We start from the raw sequence: 25,943 nt of genomic DNA, 5'->3' as shown, positions 1-25,943 counted from the left end.
CCATTACAACGTAAGTATTGGTAAGTATATAATTATATTTAAAATGTTATAGTTTGGGGTTTTTGGGTAAAGGGGTATTTTTAGGGTTCAGGGTCAGTTTTTGGTTTTTGGGTAAAGGGGTATTTTTAAGGTTCAGGGTCAGTTTTTAGTTTTTGGATAAAGGGGTATTTTTAGGGTTCAGGGTCAGTTTTTAGTTTTTGGGTAAAGGGGTATTTTTAGGGTTCAGGGTCAGTTTTTAGTTTTTGGGTAAAGGGGTATTTTTAGGGTTCAGGGTCAGTTTTTAGTTTTTGGGTAAAGGGGTATTTTTAGGGTTCAGGGTCAGTTTTTGGTTTTTGGGTAAAGGGGTATTTTTAAGGTTCAGGGTCAGTTTTTAGTTTTTGGATAAAGGGGTATTTTTAGGGTTCAGGGTCAGTTTTTAGTTTTTGGGTAAAGGGGTATTTTTAGGGTTCAGGGTCAGTTTTTAGTTTTTGGGTAAAGGGGTATTTTTAGGGTTCAGGGTCAGTTTTTAGTTTTTGGGTAAAGGGGTATTTTTAGGGTTCAGGGTCAGTTTTTGGTTTTTGGGTAAAGGGGTATTTTTAGGGTTCAGGGTCAGTTTTGGTTTTTGGGTAAAGGGGTATTTTTAGGGTTCAGGGTCAGTTTTTAGTTTTTGGGTAAAGGGGTATTTTTAGGGTTCAGGGTCAGTTTTTAGTTTTTGGGTAAAGGGGTATTTTTAGGGTTCAGGGTCAGTTTTGGTTTTTTGGGGTACAGGGGTACAGTGTAAAAATAAAATAAAATTACATTTAAATTAAATTAATTAAATTAAATTAAATTATATTATATTATATTAATTTTAATTAATTTATAATAAAAAAATTATTATATACTTACCAATATTTACGTTGTAATGGTATGCGTTGTAAAGGTATCTACGTTGTAAAAACATGCGTTGTAATAGTTTTTGCGTTGTAAAAACTTCGTTGTAATGGTAGTGCGTTGTAAAAGTTGCGTTGTAACGTCATACATCCCACAGAGCTCACCCCCGACAAGTAACTTTCAGCAACGTCTCACCATGGTCACTTCTTCAGTGGTCATGCGAAACAATGGATTTTGAAAAATTCTATTTAGATATAGCAGACACAAACACATTTAAAACAAGCATTGGCATAGCCAATAGGTATCGCCTTTGGAACCGTATAAGTATTTAGTTATGCAGTACAATATCCTTGGTGACACAACATCAACTGTTGAATGCCTAAACACTTATAAGGTCCCACAGGCTAGACCTATTGGCTATGCCAATGCTTGTTTTATATGCAGCCCATTTTCCCTAAAGGAAAACGGGACAAGTTTAAAAATAAAAAAATAAAACGTTTAAGTTTCACGTTTAAAAAAAATATTTTTTCGGCATTCCCAAAGGGAAATGGGTCTCAAGGCGAATGTGTTGCCACCACTTTTAAAATAGTGGTAAACTATAACTGTTTTGAGACCGGAATTCGGTCGCAAAACAGTAATACATACCATACTGTTTCTGTATTTGGAAGGGACGCCCAAAACACGCCCTTCCAAATAACGAATTGCAAATTCAAATTGGATTTGGTAACAAATTACCAAATCACATTTTGCACTCTTTACAACAGAAAAAGCATTTTTCTAGTTGCAAACTGTGTGTGACTGTGAAAATGCCTCCCGGGATGTTTAATTTCCAGTCCAAGGAGTACCTGACCTGGAAGTTCGGGCTGGACTGTTCCCATGGGGAGAAGGGTGAAGACTGATTTGCATATGGCTGGATTTTAACTAGAATGCCATGGGGAGCTAAACAACAATGGATTTAGGCCCAGATGAACAAGTTACTTACCTTTGGTAACGCTTTTTCTGGTGGATACAGTATCTGCCTGTGGATTCCTCACCTTGTGAATATCCCCTTGCGTCAGCAACATTCGGAAATTCTTTTTGTAGCTTTGCACCGACGTGGACGACGTCACAGAGGCACGACACCGTGCGCAACTCCGCTGACGTCACCGACTCCATAATAGACCCACGCCGGCGTGATGACATCAGTTCCGCCCTTTTTTACGTGCCTTCGAGGCACACGGACGGACCGACATCAGTAGATATATACACAGTACACAAGATAACACACATAGTGTGAAACCAAGCAGAAAAGCAATTGAAATAAAACTTTTCCTTCAACAATAAAAACATATTAACATCACAGTTACTCAGGTATAGAAGAGTGGACAATGGGGAGGCGGGTGGGTCAGTGAGGAATCCACAGGCAGATACTGTATCCACCAGAAAAAGCGTTACTGAAGGCAAGTAACTTGTTCTTCTGATGGATACATCTGCCAGTGGATTCCTCACCTTGTGAATAGATTCCCACAGCAGTCCCCACTCCTGGAGGAGGGTGTCCACTCCTCTATACCAGAAAATCCTGGAGGTCAGAACGCGCAAAGTGGCCTTCCCTCCTCACTTCGGTATCCAAGCAGTAATGCTTCGCGAAAGTGTGGAGGGAGGCCCAAGTTGCCGCTTTACAAATGTCCTCAACAGGTACACCCCTAGACAAAGCAGATGTTGAAGACTTTGCTCTAGTAGAGTGGGCTCTTATACCCTCTGGAGGTTCCTTACCAGCCAGGGCGAAGCAGATCTTGATGCATAGTATTATCCATCTCGAAAGTGTGCGCTTGTGCACAGCTCTTCCTTTTCTGCAGCCAGAAAATCCAACAAACAGCTGGTCATCAACTCGATAGTCTTTTGTCCTATCAAGATAAAATCTCACCGCCCTCTTAGGGTCCAGACGGTGAAGCCGCTCCTCCTCCTTGGAAGGGTGAGGGGGAGGATAGAAGGTAGGAAGGGTAATAGACTGTCCTAGATGGAAGGGAGTAACCACCTTAGGCAGAAAAGCAGCCCTGGTCCTAAGAACCATTCGTTCAGCATGAATGGTCAAGAATGGGGGCTTTGAACTAAGAGCTTGAAGCTCACTCACCCTTCTTGCCGAGGTAATTGCAACTAGGAAAACCGACTTAAAGGACAACAACCTCAAGGTACAATTATGTAAAGGCTCAAAAGGGGAACCCATTAGAAGAGTAAGCACCAGATTCAATTCCCATTGAGGCACAATAAAAGGAGTAGGAGGAAATTTATTTGTAAGGCCCTTCAGAAATCTTAAAACAATAGGAGATTTAAATAAGGACGGCTGATCCGGCAGGCAGAGAAATGCAGACAAAGCCGAAAGATAACCTTTCACTGTAGCCACAGCAAAACCTTGCTGCGCTAAAGAAAGAGCAAATAGAAGTATATCTGACAATCGAGCCCTCAAAGGGTCAATGGACTTTTCCCCACACCAAGTCACAAATTTAGACCATCTGTAAGAATAGATTGACTTCGTGGAGTCATGCCTGGCCGATAGAATGACATCCACCACATCATGTGGGAGAGAAAAGGAATTCAGGTTGCCCCGTTCAATCTCCAGGCATGAAGGTGTAAGGTCTGGAGGTGGGGGTGTAGAACCTTCCCCTCCATCTGAGAGAGGATATCTGCCCTGAAAGGGAGATGGAGCGGCGGGCACGAGGAGAGGTGGAGAAGATCTGTATACCACACCCTTCTTGGCCAATCCGGGCGTTCAATATAACTTGGGCCCGGTCTTGGCGAATCTTCCTCAGAACCCGAGGAATCAAGGGTATGGGAGGAAACGCATAAAGGAGTTGCGAGCCCCAACTCAATTGAAACGTGTCCCCCAAGGCTCCCTGCATCGGAAACTGGAGGCTGCAGAATGAAGGGCAGTGAGCATTTTCGCGAGTGGCGAACAGGTCCACCTGAGGAGTCCCCCACGTCCGAAAGATGTGACGAACTACCTCTGGATGAAGCCTTCACTCGTGGTCTGCTGAGAACTGCCGACTGAGACTGTCTGCACGAACGTTCAGAACTCCGGCCAGATGATTTGCCATCAGACAAATCTGATGATCCTGAACCCAGGACCAGAGACACAGAGCCGCTCTGCAGAGACACTGCGACCCTACTCCTCCCTGCTTGTTTACATACCACATCGTGGTGGTGTTGTCCGTCAGGACCTGAACCGACCGCCCGTGAAGGGAAGGGAGGAAGACCTTGAGCGCCAGACGTATAGCCCGCAATTCTAGATGGTTGATGTGAAGCAACCTTTCCTCTGGAGACCAAAGACCCTTGATCTCCAGATCCCCCAGATGAGCACCTCACCGTAGAGTGGACGCATCCGTTATCACTGTGGCCACCGCTGGAGGAAGTTGGAAAGGCTTTCCTTGAGACAGATTGCCCTCCACACTCCACCAAGACAGATCCACTGCAGTTTCTCTGGAGATCCTGATAGACTCCCTGAGATCTCCGTTGTGTTGATACCACTGCCTGCGGAGGCACCACTGGAGTGCCCTCATATGCCAGCGTGCATGGTTGACCAACAGAATGCAGGAAGCCATCAGACCGAGCAGACGAAGGACCTTCAGGACTGGAACGACCGCTCCATTGTGAAATAAAGGAATCATTTCCTGTATGTCGTGAATCCTTTGAGGCGGAGGGAACAGTTGTATCCAGTACTGCACCTATGAACAGGTTGCGCTGGGAGGGCACCAGGTGAGATTTGGGTACATTTAATGAAAAACCCAACCTGTACAACAACTGAGTTGTGACTTGCAGATGATGGAGCACTTTCTCCGGAGATTCTGCTTTGATCAGCCAATCGTCCAGATAAGGGAATACCGGAACCCATGACCTTCTGAGATGTGCAGCCACCACTGCCATCACCTTGGTGAAGACTTGAGGCGCAGTAGTAAGACCAAACGGAAGGACCGCAAACTGGTAGTGCTGCGATCCCACCGTAAAACGGAGATACTTTCTGTGCGACTTTAGAATGGGGATGTGGAAATACGCATCCTGCAAGTCAATAGTCACCATCCAGTCTTCTTCCAGCAGCGTTTGAAGAACCTGCGCAAGGGTGAGCATCTTGAACTTTCCTGCCTCAGGTATAGGTTCAAGATCCTGAGATCCAGGATTGGACGAAGTCTGCCATCCTTTTTGGGGATCAGGAAATACCGGGAGTAGCACCCCTTACCCCTCTCCTGCTCTGGAACCACCTCTATCGCACCCTTTCTGAACAGAGCAGCAGGTGGTCCTCCGCACAAAAACCTTGGCAAGGAGGGTAATTGGGGGGAAATTCCCGAAAGGGAGGAGCATACCCATTCTCCACAAGATTGAGAACCCAAAGATCCGATGTAATCAATTCCCAATCTCGTAGAAAATGGGTATGCCGGCGCCCCACTGGGCCCACATGATCCGAATGGCGGATCTAGGGCTGCTTTCCTGTGTTGGCTGGGGGTTGGGGAGAGGGAGAGGTGGAGGAGGAGGAGGAGGAGGAGGAGGAGGAGGAGGAGGAGGAGGAGGAGGAGGAGGAGGAGGAGGAGGAGGAGGAGGAGGAGGAGGAGGAGGAGGAGGAGGAGGAGGAGGAGGAGGAGGAGGAGGAGGAGGAGGAGGAGGAGGAGGAGGCCTGACGACCCCTAGGACAAGCTCTTTGCCTGCCTCTGTATGACTTGCACAGCGTAATTTGCTGCTGCTGCTGTTGTGGATGTCTGTAGGTCCGAAAGGAAGACCTGCCAAAACCTCTGAACCTCTTCCCCGCAGTACCTCTGGACTGTAGGCCCAAAGATCTGGCTGTCAATCTCCTGTCCTTGAACCTTTCTAAAGCAGCATCAGCCTTCTTTCCAAACAATCCTGACCCATCAAAGGGCAAATCCATCAAGGCAGCTTGGACATCCGCAGAGAATTCAGAGGATTTAAGCCATGCCGCTCTTCTTGTGGCCCCTGAAGAACCCATCACTCTTGCCACAGAGTCAGCAGTGTCCAGACCACTCTGAATGACCGGTCTAGTGGCAGCCTGAGTGTCAGTAATCACCTCTTGAAAATCCTTCCTATCCTCCTCAGGAAGCTTTGGAACCAGCTGTTTGACTGAATCCATCAACGCATGGATATAGCGTCCCATTAGACAAGTAGCATTAGTCGATTTGAGCGCCATGCTTGCCGAAGAAAAGACTTTTTTAGCAGCCTGGTCCTGCTTCTTTGATTCCTTATCCCCAGGAACCTGTGGAAAAGCGCCCGCAGATTTTTTCGAGCAGGCCGCCTGCACAACCAAGCTCTCTGGTAAGGGGTGATAAAAAGTCCGGGTCACCAGGCGCCACCCTGTACCTTCTTGCAACCGCCCTCGAAACAGCAGGGGCTGTAAGCGGTCTTTTCCAAACCTCAGATATAGGCTCCGCCAAAGCATCATTGAAAGGGAGCATAGGCTCGACCACAGAGGTAGGCGAATGAAGGACTTCAGTCAGTATATTAGCTTTATACTCTGCAGTAGGAAGTGTTATATTCAACAAGTCTGCAGCCTTCCTTATACCCACGTGATAAGGTGTCACATCCTTAGAAGGGGCGTCAGAAACAGAGGCCAAATCCCAATCAGGAGACAGCTCAAGACCACTAGCCTCTCTCAGATCATCGAAAAGATCCTCTGAATCCTGCAGCTCACCCTCTTCCATTTCTACATCACGGTACCTCTGCTCTTCCAGAAGTCTCTGTGCCTCACGCCTCGACCTCTCCTTCATGAATGAAGTTGACGGATCCGGAATCGATTCCGTCGGAGCCGGAGCCGGCGTCGAACCCGAAGCCAGAGGACCAAACCACTGAACACGAGGACGGATTGGATTTGGCATCGGCGTTGAGGGTGTTGGCGTCGAAGGTCTTGGCGTCGAAGGCTTGGGTGTCGAAGGCTTCGGCGGCGCCAAGAAAAGCCAAGGCGCCGTTGGAGCCGTCATGAATGGTATAAAAGGCGCAGGAGCGCAAGTCTGGGGGATACCCAGATTGTATGCTAATGGATCCGTGGGACCAACTGGTGCACCAGAGGGGTACATAGCCCTTGAATACACTCCATACATAGCATTCAGGAACTGAGTAGGGTCCTGACCTGGAGCAGGAAAAGCTGGATAAGAGCCCACAGGTTGCTCTCGAGGGAGCGGAGTCTTCTCGACTTTGACCTCCACCTTAGGCTGGTGCACCGGGGTTGACGAACCCGCAGGCAACGGAGCCTCCTCTTCTCCTCCATCTTCTTCTTCTTCTCCCTCACCCTCCTGGTCAGAAGAATGAGTCGGAGCCGGAGAAGGATTCGACAACGGCTTCGGTGAATGAACAGGCGAAGCCTCACCTTTGGAGACTTGAACCTCCGGAGTCGGAGTCCCCACATCCTTGCGAAGCAACTTCACCTGCCACTTCGGTCTCGAGCTCGAGTCTTTCCCAGAGTGATGGCGAGACTCATGAGATCTCTTTTTGTGCTTCTTCCTCGAGCGCGACTTCGAACGAGACCTCGAACGACGAGTCCGTGACCTCGACCTCTTCTTGTCCTTCCTGCTCTTCAACTTTGCAACAAGGAGTTTCACCTCCCTCTCACGGTGAGCCTTGGGATTCATTTTCGTACAGGATGAACATTCCTCGACGTCATGGTCCGAACTCAAACACCAAACGCAGCACTCGTGCGGATTCATAATAGACATCATCTTGCCGCACTCTCCGCAGGGCTTGAATCCAGTCTTCCTCGTCCAAACAGGAACACGGCCTGGAGGGAGGACACGCTTCGTATTGCACTTTTCACTGAATTAGATTTTGGCTTCCTCAATACAGTTAACAGTCGTACCCGACTGAAGGCTCTCGAGTGCTGGATGATACACTGGCTGCACTAGTTCCAGAATTTTTGCTGGGAACCATTCGGATTACAATTATGCTAAAAGATGTTTGAAGTTTCCACTTACGCCAATCACAATTTGTGTGGGAAAACCAGTTCTTAATGTTATCCCTATTGATGGTCCGGGGCCCGGCTGGGTCGGAAGTATCACCAGCTGTGCACCTACCAGTTTGTCTACAGCCCCATGAGCCCTGAGGATTCACAATAGCGATGAAACGCGTGTCGGCTGGCTGTTTGAAACAATAAAGGACTCTAATGGACAACTCCCCCTCTGGAGATTCTTAACATCCTATGTTGCTTTGTTCTTACTGTATAGAATCATTATTTGTTACTTAACGAGTTTGTTACTGTCTGAGTGCATAGGGTAACCCCCCTTTTCCAGTCTTCTTCGTGGACATCTCGACACAAAGAAGGAAAAGGACACTGAAAAGAAACAAACAGTAACAAAGTTACCAACAGCTACAGAGGATCCCTAGAAACCGTTAGCGTCGACGACGTGGAAAAAAGGGAACTGATGGCATCACGCCGGCGTGGGCCTATTATGGAGTCGGTGACGTCAGCGGAGTCGCGCGCACTGTCGTGCCTCTGTGACGTCGTCCACGTCAGCGCGAAGCTACAAAAAAGAATTTCTGAATGTTGCTATCGCAAGGGGATATTCACAAGGTGAGGAATCCACTGGCAGATGTATCCATCAGAACTCTGTACTGGGGTGAATGTTTGAATTTGTTCAGAATTCTGCCCATCAATTGTTCTTTTTACATTATATATTATACCAGATTTTCCCCATCTAGATATTTCTCAGTTGTTTTTGCTACTCCATATTTCTATTCAGTTGTTTTTTCTGAGCATTTTCCATTTGGTTACCCTTCTTTGTAGGAACTTATGTAAAAGTTCACCTATCAAGATCAATACAGGTTACAGAAAAGAAAAGCACATTTTAAATCCTAAATCAGATAAAACATTGAATGCCCAAGGATATTGTAAAAGATCATTCTGGAGTAGGTTTACCAATAACAAGGGAAGCAGACACCATCCTATTATAACTCTACCTACTGGTCAGATTCCACAAGAGCTGTAAACCATGTCCCTTTCATGAGCTCGCATGTACCATGAGGTAATACTTTTATTTCTCCCAAAAAGATTGCATATTGTTGGGAATGCTCCGAATATGTGTAATGGTTTGATGTCCTTTTAAAATCTCCCATAGACCAGTTTGGATGAAAAGTTACTTACCTACGGAATCGATGTACCTGGTAGAGACACATATTAGTTGTAGATTCCTTACCTTTTGAATTTCACCAGGCGTCAGTCCTGATCCGAGATCTTTTTCAGCAGTACTCCTGGGTGTCGTTGGGTGGTGTCCGTCTGCTCAGCGTTCATTGTCGGCGTCGTAGGCGCCGGGATGAAATTGTGGGGCCTATATAGACACTGCCCATGCGGGCAGACGTCAGTTTTTTCTTTTTCTGAGCCAGCTTAGGGCAGAACCAGATAGAGCTTACTCCTTAGCCATTTTTTGGCTAGTCTTTTTTTACTTTTGTTAACTTTTTCCTTTTGTCTTAGACTCCTGGTGCATCGAGAATGTCCCAACGTCGGGTCGGCTTCAAGCCCTGTGGCTCCTGTCATTGGGCGATGTCCATGACAGATCCGCATCTCATGTATCTTTGGTGTCAGGAGCGCAACCACGACCCAAAGTCATGCTCCGAGTGCTGGGCCATGAACCCGAAGGCTTTGCGGGAGCGGTCCCGAAAGCAACTGGAGGCCCAGCGCTAGGCTCTGCGTGGTTCTTAACATGACTTACCATGGCAGAAGGGCAAAGCCATGTATGACACGGACCACTGGTGCGTCAAAACTAGGGCCCTGTTGGGGAGTACCTATCCCTAGAAATCAATTCGCAGAGCGGGGAGGATGGGTGCGGTGGTAAGGAATCTACAACTAATATATGATACATCGCTACCGAAGGTAAGTAACTTGTTCATCTGATAGTGACTATTAGCTGTAGATTCCTTATCTTTTGAATAGATACCCCAGCAATACCAACCCCGGAGGAGGAGAGTGTGTGAATCAGGATCACACGAGAAAGTCCTGGAGGACCGAACAGGCAAAGTGTCCATCCATCCAGTCTTGTCTGTCCAGGCAGTGGGCCTGGTAAATGTTTGCTGGAATGCCCACGTTGCCACCTGATAGATGTCAAGGAGCGGGACTCCACATGCTAATCCAGTGGTTGTATATTGTGAATTTGGCTGCGTCTCTCATATCCACAGTTGCCTGGGAGAGAAAAGCCCGGGCATCCTCCAGGCACTGAGGCAGCACCTGCGCAACCATATCCCAGATGGTATGGGAGTATCGGCCCAAGAGGCAAGCTGTATTCACCGACCGCAATACCAAGCTAGAGGAAGAAAACATCCTCTTCCCAAGATGGTCCAGCTTCTTGGATTCCCTATCTGGGGTAGCAGAAGGGAATGCGCAGTTGGAAGATGAGGCCTGGACCACCAAGCTCTCAAGGGAGGGGTGTTGCGTCAGGAACGCTGGGTCGCCAGGAGCAGGGCAGTGGCAGCAGGCGATTGTGTGCTGGGCTAGGACCAAGTACCTAGAAAGACATCAGTAAGGGCTTCATTAGCAACGGCAAGATGGGTTCAGAACTGGTAGCCGCAGGCTTAAACCCCTCTGTCAGGAGGTTACTCCTGACTGCCACCGAAGGGAGCTCAAGGCCATAGACCTCGGTTGCCCTTCTCACCACCACAGCATAGGAAGCTCCCTCCTCCGTAGGCATGGTAGGGGAAGAAAGCAAGGAAGTGTCTAGACCACTGGCATCATTCAGGTCCATTTGCCAGTTCGTTTCTTCAAGCTGGTCAGATACAGGGTCCAGCTGCCCCTCTCATTCCTCATCACCACCCTCTGGCTCAAGCTCAAAGATGGATTAGTACACAACACAACCTTGTCCGGATGGACAGAAAGGGAAGGAGGAGTACATGAAAGGGCCTGGAGCTCACTCACTCTCTGGGAAAGGTGATGGCAACCAGGAAAGCAGTCTTCAAAGTGAGAAGACAGAGAGGACAGTTGTGAAGAGGCTCAAAGGGAGCGTACATCAGAAATGTAAGAACAAAGTTCAAGTCCCACTGAGGCATCACAAACGGAACAGGAGGGAACGTGTGTGTGATACTCTTCAGAAAACGATTTACAATAGGGGACTTGAACAAAGAAGGTTGATCAGGCAGCCTCAGAAAGGCTGAAAGGGCAGAAAGGTAGCCCTTGATAGTGCCCAGAGCAGAGCCCTGCTGGGCAAGAGAAAGGAGGAAGAGAAGAACCTCAGAGAGAGGGACAGCAAGAGGATCCACAGTCTTTGCTGTGCACCATGCCACAAATCTGTGTATAACGACTTTGTGGAGAGACGCCTGGCTGCCAGAATGACATTACAGACTTCAGGAGGCAAGTCAAATGGCCTCAACTGTCGCCGCTCAATCTCCAAGCATGGAAGTGGAGACTGGACAGGTTCGGGTGGAGGACCGTCCCCTGCTGCTGCGACAGAAGGTCCTCCTGAAGAGGCAGACGAACCGGGGGATCGACTGACATACTGAGTAGCTCTGGATACCAGTACCTTCGTGCCCAGTCCGGAGCCACAAGGATGACTTGGGCCCGGTCGCGCTTGATCTTCTTCAGCACTCTGGGCAGAAGTGGTATAGGCGGAAAGGCGTACAATAGACCGCAACTCCACTCGCGACGAAAAGCGTCTCCGAGCGAGTGCTGCCTTGGAAATTCCAACGCGCAGAACTGATGACATTGCGCGTTCTCTTCGGTGGCGAATAGATCTAACCAAGGCTCTCCCCACTGCTGAAAGAGGCCTTGCGCCACGCCCGAGTTCAGACGCCATTCGTGATCCATCATGCACCGACGGCTGAGCTCGTCCGCCCTGGTGTTCAGAGAACCTGCCAGGTGTTGAGCCACCAGGGTCACGCCCTGGCGTTCCAGCCACTGCCAGAGGCGCAGAGCCTCCTGGCAAAGGGTCCACGACCCCACCCCTCCCTGTTTGTTGCAGAACCACATGGCGGTGGTGTTGGCCGTGAACACCTGCACTACACTCCCCCAAACAGAGGGGAGGAATGCCTTCAGTGCTAGACGAATCGCCCTCGGCTCCAAAAAGTTGATATGGAGCCGGGACTCCGCCGGAGACCAGAGGCCGCTGATCTCCGCCTCTCCCATGTGGCCTCCCCAGCCCTGGAGGGACGCATCTGTCACAACTACGTGCTCCGGTTGGGGATGGGAGAGGGATCTGCCGCTGACCCAATCGCAGTCCGTGAGCCACCACTGCAGTTGTCTCGCAATGCCCTCCAAGATCAGGACGTGGTCAGACAGGTTGCCCTGATGCTGGGCCCACTGAAACTTCAGGTCCCACTGCAGAGCCTGCATCCGCCACCTTTCGTGATGCACCAGAAGGATGCAGGAGGCCATCAGCCCCAGAAGCCGCAGCGTCAACCTGCCCGAGACCCGGGTTAAAGGCTGAAAGATAGGAATCATAGCCTGAATCCCGGACCCGCTGTTCGGGAGGATAAACCCGAAACCGCGCCGAGTCGAGAACCGCTCCAATGAAGAGGAGCTTCCAAGAGGGGCACATTCGGCACATTGATGGAGAACCCCAGCTGGTGCAGGAGGTCTGCCGTTGTCTGGAGGTGGTTGACGACTGTCTGGGGCGAGCCCGCCTTCAACAACCAGTCGTCGAGGTAGGGGAAGACTGAAACCCCTAACCTGCGCAGATGAGCTGCGACCACCGCCATCACCTTTGTGAACACCCGTGGGGCGCTGGTAAGGCCGAAGGAGAGCACGGTAAACTGAAAGTGCTCGTGGCCAACCGTGAACCGCAGGTAGCGCCGGTGGGCCGGCAGGACGGGGATGTGGAAATAAGCGTCCTGCAAGTCCAACGCTACCATCCAGTCTCCTGGGTCCAGGGCAGCTAAGACCTGAGCCAGTGTCAGCATCTTGAACTTCTCCTTACGGAGGAAGCCGTTGACGTCCCTTAGGTCCAAGATAGGGCGTAGGCCCCCTTTGCCCTTCTTGGGTACCAGAAAGTAGTGGGAGTAGCAACCACACCCTACTTCTGGCCCAGGAACGCGCTCGATGGCCCCCTTGGCCAAGAGGGCCGTAACTTCCTCCTGCAGAAGCCGCAAACGATCGCCCGAAACGCGGTGGTTCTGCGGTGGCTGGAGGGGTCGCCTCGAAGGTGAGGGAGTAGCCCCTTCGGACGATTTGCAGCACCCACCTGTCCGACGTGACAGTGCGCCAGTGGAGGAGGCGATGGCAAACCCTGCCCCCCACTGGCGTCACATGAGCCTGAAAGCACGGACTAGGAGGGTTTTGTAGCGGATGCTGCGGGGGAAGGTGTGGACTGACCTCGCTGTTGTCCCCGACCGCCGCCAAGGCGGTTTCCTTGGCCTCCACCGCGTTGGGTATTACCTTGCGGAGCGTGGCTGGCAGCACGTGTGGGTACACCCCTTCTGTGGCCACGAAGGGCAGCCGATTGCTGGCGCGGGGCCGAGAGGCCCAAGGACTTGGCCGTAGCCCTGGAGTCCTTAAAGCGCTCAAGCGCATGGTCTGCCTTGTCGCCAAAAAGGCGACGGCCATCAAACGGCATGTCCATGAGTGTGTTCTGGACATCATCCGAGAAGTTGGTGGATCTCAACCAGGCGTGGCGACGAATCGTCACCGTCGTTGCCATCGCTCTGCCCAGAGAGTCTGTGGTATCCAGTCCACACCGGATAGAATAACGTGCCGCATCTCGGCCTTCCACAAGGGCTTGGCCGAGTTTAGCCAGTACCTCCAACGGGCATTCTGGCAGCACGTCCGCGACCGTATCCCACAGAGAGTGGGTGTAGCGGCCCAAGAGGCATGCGGTGTTGGAAGACCGCAGTCCCAGACTCAGGGAGGAGAATACCTTTTTGCCGTATTGCTCATACCTCTTGGATTTCCTGTCAGGCGTGGCCGACGGGAATGCGGTTTGGGAATTGGAGGCCTGGATCACCAGGCTCTCAGGGGTGGGGTGGGTGGACAGGAAACAAGGGTCGCCCGGGGCCGGGCGGTGGCGTCTGGCCACGTTCCTGTCTACAGGCGAACCTGTAGCGGGCCTGGACCAAGTGCCCAAAAGAACGTCGGTTAAGGCCTCATTAAACGGCAGCAGAGGCTCGGTAGAGCATGACTGCGGTCTAAGGACCTCAGTGAGGAGGTTAGTCCTCACGGCCGCGACGGGGAGCTCAAGGCCCAAGGCCTTGGCCGCCCTCGTCAATACCACACTGTAGGTTGCACCCTCCTCCGTAGCCACGGTAGGAGGTGAGACAAAGCCAGTGTCCGGCGAGGTGTCCAGACCACTGGCATCCCCAAGTCCACCTGTCTAGTCCTCCTGGGACTGACATTCACGTGTCAGAAGGTCCCAAAACCCCTCCAAATACTCCTCATCACCCATCACCTGGTACTCAGGGTTAACAAATGATGGGGCCGGTACATTGAAAGTGAACTCTCCGAACGGCGTCGAAAGCGGCGCCGTTCTGGCACCGGAACCGGGTCGAGGGAGGCATCGGGGGCGGCGCCGCCCGAAGACGGCGCCGGGGGTGACACCTGAGGGACCAGCGCCGGGGAGGTCGTCAAGTCCACCTGCGACGACCCGGATCCGGAACGGCCGGAAGCACCCGGCGGCGTCGGGGCCGAAGCCCTCGACCCGCTACGGCCCCCAGACGGGTCCGCTAGGCCCGAAGGCGTCGCGGAGCCCGTCGGGGGAGTGAGGGACCTCATGGCCATGAGGAACCGCTCGATCTCCTCCGGCGTCGCGCGCAGCCCAGGGACTGGAGGGTATGGGCCGGATGCGACGCCTGCGACTCCGACGGAGCCGCATGGGCGGTGCCACCTGAACCCCCGGCCACGTCGCGCGAGCGTCGGGGGGAGTCAGAAGAGCGATGATGTCTCTTCGACTTCTTGTGCTTACCTGACGACTTCGACACTGAGGAGTGATGACGACTCCTGGAGCTCCGATGGCTCCTCTCCCGCGACCGGTCCCTCAACCTCCGTCCGGACCGGGACTGTTCCTGGCACGGGGCCGACTGCCGGAGTTCGAGCCGCTTGTGGGACCGCTCCGGCCTAACTTTCGAACTCAGGGCCCGGCAGTCGGAACAGGTCTTGTCGTCGTGGTCGACGCCGAGACAGTGGAGATACCGACGGTGAGGGTCGGTGACCGACATCAGTCGGTCGCAATCCTCACAGGGCTTAAAACTTGGCATCCCTACCGGCACCGTTCGGAGTCGAAGACTCGAAAAAGAATGATCAAAAGAGATCAAAAAAGTTTAGTCAAAAAGACTAAGGTACCACTTTTTCCGGATCTGCGCTGCTGGCGCGGAAAAAAGAAGAACTACCGTCAGCACGCGGAGGCGGTGTCTAAGTACTCCGACGACGTCATCACGGCGCCCACGATGCCGACGACGGACGCAGAGCCGCAGACAACACCTACCGACGCGCAAGGGTACTGCTATGCAAAAAAATTCCGGATCCAGTCTGACGCCTGGGGATATTCTAAGGTAAGGAATCTATCACTAACGTGTCTCTTTCAGATAAGTTGATTATATGCCTTAAGACCACCAAAAGGGATAGCAGTTCTGGCATCTTTGAGTGGAAAAGATCACCCATATAACAGGGTTTTATTGCCTCCCTAATACTTGATTCTATCAACAACTCATTTGTGGGGAAAAAGGACCTCAAGGGTTACGACCAAGATCCAATCTATTGAGAAATTTAAAGCAGCAGTGTTGCTTTCAGTTAGTATCTTTAATTCTAGAAATATGTAAAAGACATTGGAACCTTTCAAAAAGGACAGCATGGGGAAACCAGGTTTCCGAGTCAAGCAGAGAATGTCTATGTTGTGCACTGTTTTTAAGTTTTGAACAGAAGGACCCACAAGAAAGGCAAAACTAAATGGTTAAAGGGGGCAACCCAGTCTTGTTTGTCTCAATCCAAACTATTCAGAAAGCTTTCTGTTAACCTCAATCTAATATTAGGAAAGATCAAATTTGCCAACATATATTTTTGGCACATTAGCCCAAAGCAGTTGAATTAATGAATGATCAGACTAGAAAATGAACAGCCTTCTCCATGTCAATAACAGCACTCCGACCCCTAATCATCTTCATAAACTTTATTTCTGTTGTGTGACCATAAAAGTGCAAATGCATATAATTCATAGATACAAAACTATTAAATACATGCAAAGAATACAACGTGATCAGTTAAAAATATTACGTGATTGCTTAATAATGATTTAAAAGCTACAAATGGCACAGAGCACTAAAACAAGGTTCAACGAGGGCCAATCACAAAGAAATAGTAAACGACAAGGCCCGCCATAAAAGCTTAGTAATTGGCATAGCGCTAAAAGGCTAAACCAATTAAAATCACGACTTTCACATTTACACATGGGTTTAATAAGGATTTAAAACACCATAAAAAATACATTAAAAAAGAATTCTTACTTGTCAAAAACGTTAATGTTACAATTTCAGCATAAAACTTTGAATTGCCCACATAATGCCAAGGAATGATGCGCAGATCCTCAAGGTGACACCGAATACCGAAGCATTTACAAACAGGAGCTAACCATTTGGCTCTCAGCGTTGGTACAGTGGCCAGGCAAAAAATTTGACCAATCGACTCAACAACACGAGGACAGAATGGGCAAAATTGTGAAACGGTTGATGGCAAATGCCAGGAAGGTGTAAGAGAATTCACAGGAAGTTAAGCCAAATCTAAATTGCATATACAGCTTCCTATCCTGGGGGATTGTGATAGCCTCCAGGTAATATTTGTATGAGGCGAAGAGTTTGAACTCCATAAACTCCGTGGTTAAACAGCCCCAGAACGAGTATGAAAGAGAAGCCACCCACCCAGCCCCATTCCTCCTGATTGAGTAGAATCTTGATTCAGAAGTGGTGAGAACTGATTAGTTAGAATAGGATCTGTATCTGTAGAACCTGGAACTTAAACAGTAGATGAGGGTATGAGCAATCCAGATTCAGTTACATCTACAATGGGGGACATTGGTACATAACTAATGGAGGATTTATTTATACTACGAGTGATGGGTTTATTAAACATTTGAGGACTACTTTTTTGCAATCTCAATTTGGGTTAATTGGAAGGGCGATAGGTTCGGCCAAATCCAGCGAAGTTGAGAGAACAAGTATATCTTCACAATCAACTAAAAGATCATCAATCCGGTCCAGGACGCAGTTACTTCCTGCAGACTTGTGAGCCTGTTTAGCTTTGTTGTTTTTAGGCCGAGCCTCTCCACTCTCACTGACTTCCTTTTATCCATACTTATGATAGGATGCAAATTTAGCAAATAAAATAAAATGTTACTTTGGTTGAGGACATGGTCGCCGCAGTTTCTTGTAACCACATTGCCACTCTACGTAACCAACACTCACTATTGCGCCGGGGAACCAACAGGCCACAAGTCCTTCCCCACCACCAGTAGCCAAGAGCAGTTGGGCTGGTAACAAAATCTAAGTGCAAACACTCAGAATAATTTCGAATGATAGCAGCACCCAGCTGAAGAGGCACGGAGGTTAAGTTCCTCAAGAGTCACTGGATGAGCAAGGCATAAACAGTATAAACGGGCAACACAGCCAAGTAAAGTACAAGAAAAGCTTACAGCAACTCACAGATTGTTAGCTTGGGATCAGTTTGTCCAAGATTTGCTAAAGTCAAAATCCAAGAGGGTTGGCCCTGCCTCTTCCTGGCAATGACGGGCCCGCCTGTGGCCCGGACGCAGCCCGCGCCACGGGAAGACGTTGGCGTTTATAAGCGCGTTAGGTAGGCCTTCCTCCTGGGCAACAGCAAAGACTTCTGGGGCTTGAAGTCCCCCACTTTCTCCCGCTGTGGTAGATTTTGGAGTCCCGCGCCGTGGGAAAACGTTCGGGCTTATAAGCGCGTTACGCAGCCCCTCCTCCTGGGCAACAGCAAAAACATCTGTGGTTTGGAGTCCCCCACTTTCTCCTGCCAGTGTAGATTTAGACCGCTAATATATTACGATGTTTGTCTGATTTGTCGAGGTGCAAAGTATTGGGTAGAACATCTTCATCGCAATGAACTAAAAAAAAAAAAAAAGCTTAAAGTGAAACTGTGATTGCTTTAGTGATGTCACTGGCAATGCAAGCCTTCTAGTGATATGTCATGTGATTACTTGTGATGTAATCTGTAATGTCATATGTGAATTTATGAGCCGGGTATTTTGGTTATTGTTGTGTTGCACACTGTCCTCGCAGATTTTCTTGTTTCTTTATATTTATTTGAATAATTGTTGTATACTTATTGATGCTAGTTCTGATCTTGATCATTACTTCCCGTAAAGGCCACGTGGGTGAATTACATAGCCTCCAAAGCCCTGCTTGACACAAAATCGACAGAGCCTGGGTCAGTCCAGAGACCACCGTCTCCCTTTCTCATGCAGCTTCTAGAAAAAGAGGTCCTAACCACTGACTTAGCATCCTGGAGAGCACAATTCACAGACTCGAAAATGTTACAGTTTTTGTGAAGGCCCCTGTGTTTGGGAAATTTTAAGTGTCCACAGCTGTGTCACATAATTCCTATCTGTCATTCATACAGCAAAATGTATTTCAATGGTGGAGAGAGAAACAGACATAGCGCTTGGTAGCCGTCTGAAGTCAACACAATCAGCCTGAACTCCTAAGCAGATTTGTAAATGCTCCTTTTATTGAAGGAAGATAACCTGTACTTAAGCCAAATTGCAGGTACTGTAAAACATGTTTCACATTGTCTTATAAATTACGCCTCACTTGTAACTCCTGTAACTTATTGTGGCATCCTAAGCTCATGTTCCCTTCTGAAGCAACATGCCTCGAGATGATTCAATTTGTACTACACGCACAACAAGCCTCTCTCAGAACATACCACGATGCCCCTATTGCCCTTTGTCCTCTTTTTATAGCTCATTTCCTCTTATGTGGTTTAAATTACCAGGGATGAGTTATCTTCGGACAGGAGGTGCTCTTTAAGGTAACAGCATACCCAGAGGCTGGAGTTCAGACAACACCTATCATCATCAAGGGCATCCTCCCTTCATCATGTCAGCAGTCCAATTGGAGGATGGCTACCTGAGTGGCGAACATGGCAACTAACACACTGTGTTCCCTGGCAAATATGGGGGTACCTTTCACTTTCTAGTGGCTTCTTAATATTTAAATAATAGGCCCAGAGAGGCAGAGTGAACAGGAAGAGGAAACGATTTATTTTCATGGTAATTTTTACATAAAAGAATACTCTTTATTTAATCAGACCCTGCTTATATCAATAAAGTTGTATGGAAGTTACACTGATGGGAAGTCAATAAGGTCTGACTCAATTTTGAGTAGGCCGAGACTTAATATCTCTTCATTTTTGCAGAGTCATCAATATGTGTGCCTCAACTCAGGTGATATGTCATCTGTCCTTATCTTTCCAAGTACCCGTGAAAGTGTGAAGTCACTCAGACAATGACATTGAAAAGATGCCCGATGTAACAACAGTCTGGAACAAGTTCCTTGCTCTCTAGATTTCAAGGTCAAACAAGAACAATAGCCAAAATCGTGTAGTCTGAATTGTCATATTTTTACCTTATTTGTTCACAAGAATGCGTCTTACACTAGCATCTTAATGCGCATAGCTTATGCCAGACATTCCTAATGTCAAATGAGAAATTCCCATCTTACATAAGATATGGTATAAAAGGCCTGACACTTGAGTGTTCGCCCCAGATTATCATGCAAGATACTGCCAGAGAAGATCTTGACTGCGAGAGATGCTGCAGTATCGCACTTTCTACTGAAAGTTAATATTAAGTCCACATCCGGGAGGAGAGGCGCTGATGCAACATGAGTTTCCCCAACTACTGATAATGAATGCTTCTCGCTGTAAACAGATATGTAGTGTTCTGATTCTCCTTAAGAAATTCTAGACGCAAGGTATACTACTCCATACTCTCCTATTGTAGCACATAGAAGTAGGTTTAAGGGAGTTAGATTTTAGACAACATTTTAACTATGGTAGAAATGTTCAGTTTATTCTTGTTGTTCGCAACATTCATTTGTGCTATTTAATTATATTTGTTGTGGTTGTTTTAGATGTGCTAAGCTACAGGGTGAGTCTGTTGAAATAAACACTTTTTAGTTAAAGGTTCTTTTTCTTAGTGCAGTTTGTGTGTGTGGTATTGATAAGAACAAAATACGTTTGTTTCCAATCACCACGGCATCCTTGGATCCCTGTTTAAGGACTTTTAGTAACCCAAAAGCATTGACACCTCTTTGACTATGTATTGGATGGGGTTCTGTGGGGCTACACAAACCTGTCTTTCACATTCAAGTGTTGGTGTATTGAAATAAGCTCACTCATGTCACCCGTGGATGTGAAAACAAAGCTTGTAGTGCTGAATCAAAGACTGAGTTTATGCAACAACATCACATGATGAACAATGTGTGTCTTAAAATGCATACACTGAAGAAAATAATTTGCGTTTTTTTCTCACCCCATAGTTGTTCATGGAATTTGGCCTGCCCTTAGGTAGCTCAGATTTTTCAAAATTTTCCATCTCTTCAATGAATTGGCTGCAAAATTCCTGAGTGAACACTGGAAACCGATAAATCCTCTTGTCTATAAACATAAGAAATGAGGAAATCATCTAAGATTACATTAGGAAGTTCTGTTGGTTTGTATAAACAGATAGTTGATGCTCATATGGGTATTATGCAATCACTGCCACAACTCAATCTTCTGCATTACCTGAAATGGACTGTATTCGACTCAGCAGGCCATCAAGACCAGCATCTTGGGATTTACAGAATCTTACGATCTCCAAAAACTTAGGCGCCAAAAATGAATCCTTGTAACGATAAAGAGAGTACATGTGAGAAGAGGAAAGGGGGTGGAAAAAACTATTTAGGACATAGTATGGCAGTCTCTTCTAGCTCTAAGTAAAATAAAAATTGTTATCTTTTTTTCAATAATCACCGTGTTTACACCTGAAGCTCACCTGGCCTCAATGTTATATAAATTCCCTAGTTCCAAAGAGCTAAACATCACACAGTATTTGATGATGTGCACTAGAAACCTTAAAATGCAGGAGAGGCAGTGATTAGTCAAGAATCCCTTTTTACGTATTGTTGAGGGATAACATAAAAAAGATGTGCAAAATTATTAAGGATAAGACTTTTAATGGAGCAAAAGAAATACAGTGGGTTGGACAAAATGGAGACAATTTGTCATAGGTTATCACAAAAGCAAAAAGAGTGTCAGTTTCAATTTTTTTATCACATATACAGTAAATTAGCACAATATTAGGTTATTCTATTGTTTTTTTTGTCAAAGATATGTTTATTAGCATTTTATTACTGATCACAAAGTAAACTGGCATATTGTACATCCAGATAGACTCAGACGACTGGACAGATTATAAAGACCAAAAAGAAACATACATCAATTAGGTGAGTACCCCCGTCATATCCCAGATATCCTAAAGGAGTAAGCACAGTTTCTCCAAGAACAAGGACGGGGAGTAAGTCTGTAGTGCAGCAAAACATAATATTCGTCTGTCTTACTTTTGCGATAATGGTAACCTAGTCCCTTCAACTGGGAAGGTGTCCTTTATCGGGAGCAAATCGCAACAAGACTCCCAGAAAACATGAGGAACAAACCCCCGCCCCGCTAACTTCCCCCCAATCCAATACTGGTGGAGGCTACCCAAGTGCAGCTAGGTTACAAATCATGGGAGTTTCAAATAGGTTAAAATTGAAACAGGTGCATAGCTCTGACTGATGCAGGGCAAACGGCTGATGGTAATCCCTTTGTAAGGAAAGCTACTAGCGGGCTCCATCTATAAACGAAGTTCTTATAATCATCCCTGCATATATCAGCCATCCTTTCAAGGCACAGAAGTTTCCAGAGTCTGGAAAGCCATAACGAGATGGCGGGAGCTTCCTTTTTCTTCCATGCAGCCGCTATGGCTACTTTTGCAGCGCCAATGCAGGTGCAAATAATGGCCTCATGTGCTTTAGTTTGGTGCTTTAGGGAGGGTTCGCGGAGGCCGAGGAGGGTGTTTGCCATGGAGGTCGGAATAGGGTACCCCAGCATATCTTTAATTTGTGTGAGGATTTCCTCCCAGAAGGGTCGTATCACTGGGCAGTCCCACCAGATATGTTGAAAATCGCCTAATAGTCCGCAACCCCTCCAACACATCAGACTAGTCAGGAAATAGCTTTTTGATCTTGGTAGGGAAGAGGTACCAGTCGAACCTTTGTTTTTAGGTGGGCCTCCCTTAATTCTATGGAATGATTGAATTTTGTGATATCTGACCAGAGCCCCGCCCACTCTCTATCATGAATGTCCGTTGTAAGACACCCTCCCACATGTACATGTAGCAAGGCCTCGGGGTGAGCATAGAGGTGAGGAGGTAGTTATACAGAAAGGAGATCACAATGTGTTCTATTATTTTTAACAAGTAATTCATGGTCCAGGATGTCTATGTTAAAACATGTACAATAATTTATGATGAAAATATGTGCCATGTGTCATCAACAATTTCACAGCTCATTTCCTTCTCAAAGTGGTTAAAATGGATGAGCTCTATTTTTTCACAAATCCTCAACTTACAAAATAGGCACTGAACGGCCACAATAACCTGCCTTACATTACATGCGTTTAACACACAGGTAGGGGGTTGACATATATTGCGAATAAGGTTTTCTTTTGGTGCTGACAGATCTGTTATAGAATAGACTGGAAACAAGGTACAGCCAAGAGTCTTTCTAGCAAAGCATTCGAGATGGCGACCCCCTTTCTCTACTGAGACCACAAAGAAAGAGGATTAGGATCTTCTTGTGTGTGTATGTCTGTGGGACTTAAATGTGTGCGTCTGGGAAGATGAACACACTCTCCATACTAGTGTACAGGGCAGATGCTAGCTACTGAGGGAAAATACAACATGGGATTTATTGTCCCTAATAGACTTTAGTCCTCTGACTGGTTCCTTATCTAGTTTGGCTGGCCTCTGCTGTTTTAAACATGCCTCACACAAATAATTGGGAATGTGTATGTTTGTCTAATTTGTAGGATGGCATTCTAAGGTGTCCCATGTCCCTTCTTCTGTTTCCCCATCTTTACTTCCAACTTTCTTGCCTACCCTCTTCTCACGCCAGCACACTTTTACTTCATCTTCTAAGCACCCTACTCTTCCCCTTCCATCTCCAGCCTAAGTGATTTGAGGTGGCAGAAAGGAAACCTGATGGAGCTATAAAAAACACCAGGAAATTCATGTGTGTGGAGCCTGAAAATGGACATGATCCAAAACTGCACTTCTCTAACGGAGCCAATAAATTGTGTCCTGATAATCAAGGAAGAGAAAGGCAGATGAAAGGGAGAAATGCAAAGGAGTCAGTGGGGCTGGTGGCGGTACACAACAGTCAAAGAAGATGTGCAGTCCTCTTTAGGGGTTTAAGTCCAAACTCAGGTACACAGTGTAAGAGGCACTTTAGTCTGACTCTACTGTTCTAGCATTTCTTTTAGCTCTGGGAACTAGCTATAGGGTGTTAAATGACAAGAGAATGCATATTATGTAGTCTAATTAGTATGTGCATTTCCTTAAGAAGCCCAAATTGCACCAAGACAGATTGATGGTGGCACCCACTGACAAATATCAAGGTGAGGCAAGTTCAGAGGCTTGGGGATCAAGGCGTTTATTCCTTGTCCTTGAGACCTAACTCCCTTTTCCACAAACTTTGTTGAGCCATATAATATCCCCAAATGAGCAACGTAGACTAATATTTAAAAACAGCAAACTATTCCGAGAGGCATTTCTTGGAATATTTGAGAGAATCAATTAGTCCTGTGCTGAAAGGAGATCCATTGGCATGGTGTCTCTGGTGGCGAAGAATGATATCGCCCGCCCCTGGAGGTGCCCGGAGGCCCCCTCCCTGGCGTCGTGGTGGTAGGGTGACCAACTGGAATGGGTGCAAATTCAGGACAGTGAGTGTAAAAATTCCGAACAAAGGGTCAGAATTAAGGACAAAAATTCGGAACAAAAGGTACGTTTTACAGACACCTCAGAGGAGGTCGCGCAATATTACATAAGCAAATAGACAACCAACACAAGCACAAGTCAAAATAAATTTATATGAGGTTGAGAGAAGCTTGCACTGCATCTGTTGTGTGCGCGAGTGAACACCCGCATTTGCATATTAAAAAAAAATGAAGAAAAAGATCAAAGATGAAGACTTCTCAGATCTTACATGCCCCCTCTCACCCATTGAAAAAAAACACCCGATCCGATCAATCATCCCAAGTGGATGTGATGTGTAAAAGCTGAGGGGGCTCGGGGGCCAGGGTAAACATGAAAATAATAACAGCACAAATGCAGAAACTTTGCTTGGCCCCTGGTGAGGTGACAGAAGCCCATAAGCAAAAGCAGTTTGCCATGCCCTGGGCTCTACAGGAGGAGGCTTAGCAAATGTTGTCTCTGCGCAGAGGCCCATTATCATTCAGTATGACAGAATAATAATGGGCCGATAGCAGTCTGTGCCAGGTCGGGTAGGGGTTGCTGCAGGCCACTGATCACAGCAGGAGCGAGCTGGCCCCTGCGGTGAGAGTTACAGAACTCTCAGACTGCTTGCAGGGGGGTAGTGCAGCTCGCTCCAATGTCTGAAATTATGGACAATAGGCGTCAGTGGAAGAAATCCTCACAGACAACGGACAAGAAGCCCAAATTACGGGCAGTCCGTGAAATTTACGGACGGTTAGTCATGGCGGAGGGGTGTCGACTGGTGTATGCGCTAGGAGCAACCCCTACACAAGGCCCGGGGTTGCCCGCAAAAACATGAAAGGGTATGGGGCAAATGATGTGTGTATATCACAAACTGCTTTTGTAAAGCTACTTTGTGACTGGAGAATTGCTGGTGCCCCTGGATTGGACCAAGTAGAATGTTATTTCATGATTGTAATTATATGTGGATGCAGCTGTGTAATGCAAACATTTGGTTATTAAAAAATAAAAAACAGCAAACAATTTTCAAACGTAGTAAACAATGTCTTCTTGGAAAAGCATGCTTGCACTTAGAAATCCTGGCAGAAAGTTGTAGTATCCAGTGCTCACCGATAGGCTAATATATTTGCAAACATCCCATCGCCTGTGAACAATAACCTTTCTGAAAGTAGGTAGATGATTTCAAAAGACAATTTGCAGTTTAATGAAAGACCTTCGAGTACATCGAAATAAACTGATGGCCAGCCTGCATGTAAAAAAACGCACATTATCGAACAAGATATGGTCTCTTCTCCTGTCGAGTTGTCAGTCTGGCCTTGACAAAAATATTCAGGCTCTGGAAAAGGTGACATTTGAAGTTAATATTGCTGATGTGGACCAAAAACAAGACAATTCTTCTCTTGCTCGACGCGGAAAAGGCCTTAGATAGAGTGGACTTGCAATACCCGTGAGCTTTATTTACGAGAACTGGTATTGGCCCCCATATAACAACATATGTGTTGGGCAATTATACCATCCTTGTAGCATGAATTAAGGTCAAGAATGCCTATTCCTCCTCGATCCCTCTAAGTAAAGGAACTCGACAGGGGTGCCCATTGTCCCCTTTGACATTCACTTTAACAATGGAATCCCTGATTCATCGCCTAAAAACTAATCCTAACATTCAAGGGATTGAGGTAGATGTAGTAGCGGCCCGTATTTGGGACTGGTGGCGGGGCAGGAGGGGGGGGGGGGGGGTTGTGGGAGAGCATAGGGGTCGTGAGGGACGGTGGCAAAATAAAAAATAATAATAGTTTTTTTAAAGCTTACCTTCAGTCTAGCGCGTCGCGCTCCTCTGCTTCAGGCACAGGCTCCCAGAATGCCTTGCGGCCAATCCTAAAGCTGCTCTCACATGAGAGCAGCTTCAGGATTGGCCACAGTGCCCTCGATTGGTGCTCCAGGGCAGACTGGGGGTCTGCGCCTGCTCTCTCCAACCCCAGCTATGCAGCTGGGGTTGGAGAGAGGATCCCTGTGCATGATGGTTTTGCCGGCCTGAGAAAACTGGCCAACCCATCATGCGCAGTGAGGGGAGTGCACTACCACTTCCCTTGGTGACCTCAACCCCCTGTCCCACCCTCAAAGTCAAAGTCAAAAGTTCTTATAAAGCGCACGATTCACCAGAAAGGTCTC

At 47.6% G+C, this 25,943-nt stretch overlaps 1 protein-coding gene across 1 annotated transcript in view; it reads right to left on the bottom strand.

The window, feature by feature from the left end:
* The window catches only part of OGFOD2 (2-oxoglutarate and iron dependent oxygenase domain containing 2), a 170,120-nt gene that overhangs the window by 31,281 nt on the left and 112,896 nt on the right, over positions 1 to 25,943 (bottom strand). Inside the window, exons 4-5 of the mRNA XM_078667581.1 lie at positions 20,525 to 20,624; positions 20,271 to 20,395 (exon numbers count right to left, since the gene is read on the bottom strand). Of these exons, the coding sequence (XP_078523707.1) occupies positions 20,271 to 20,395; positions 20,525 to 20,624 (225 nt within the window). The remainder of the gene's footprint in view (positions 1 to 20,270; positions 20,396 to 20,524; positions 20,625 to 25,943) is intronic.

This window comes from Lissotriton helveticus, chromosome 11 (genome assembly GCF_964261635.1).
Source record: "Lissotriton helveticus chromosome 11, aLisHel1.1, whole genome shotgun sequence".
NCBI lineage: Eukaryota > Metazoa > Chordata > Amphibia > Caudata > Salamandridae > Lissotriton > Lissotriton helveticus.
The sequence above is the reverse complement of the archived record's forward strand: the minus strand, read 5'-3'. Positions and strand labels throughout refer to the sequence as shown.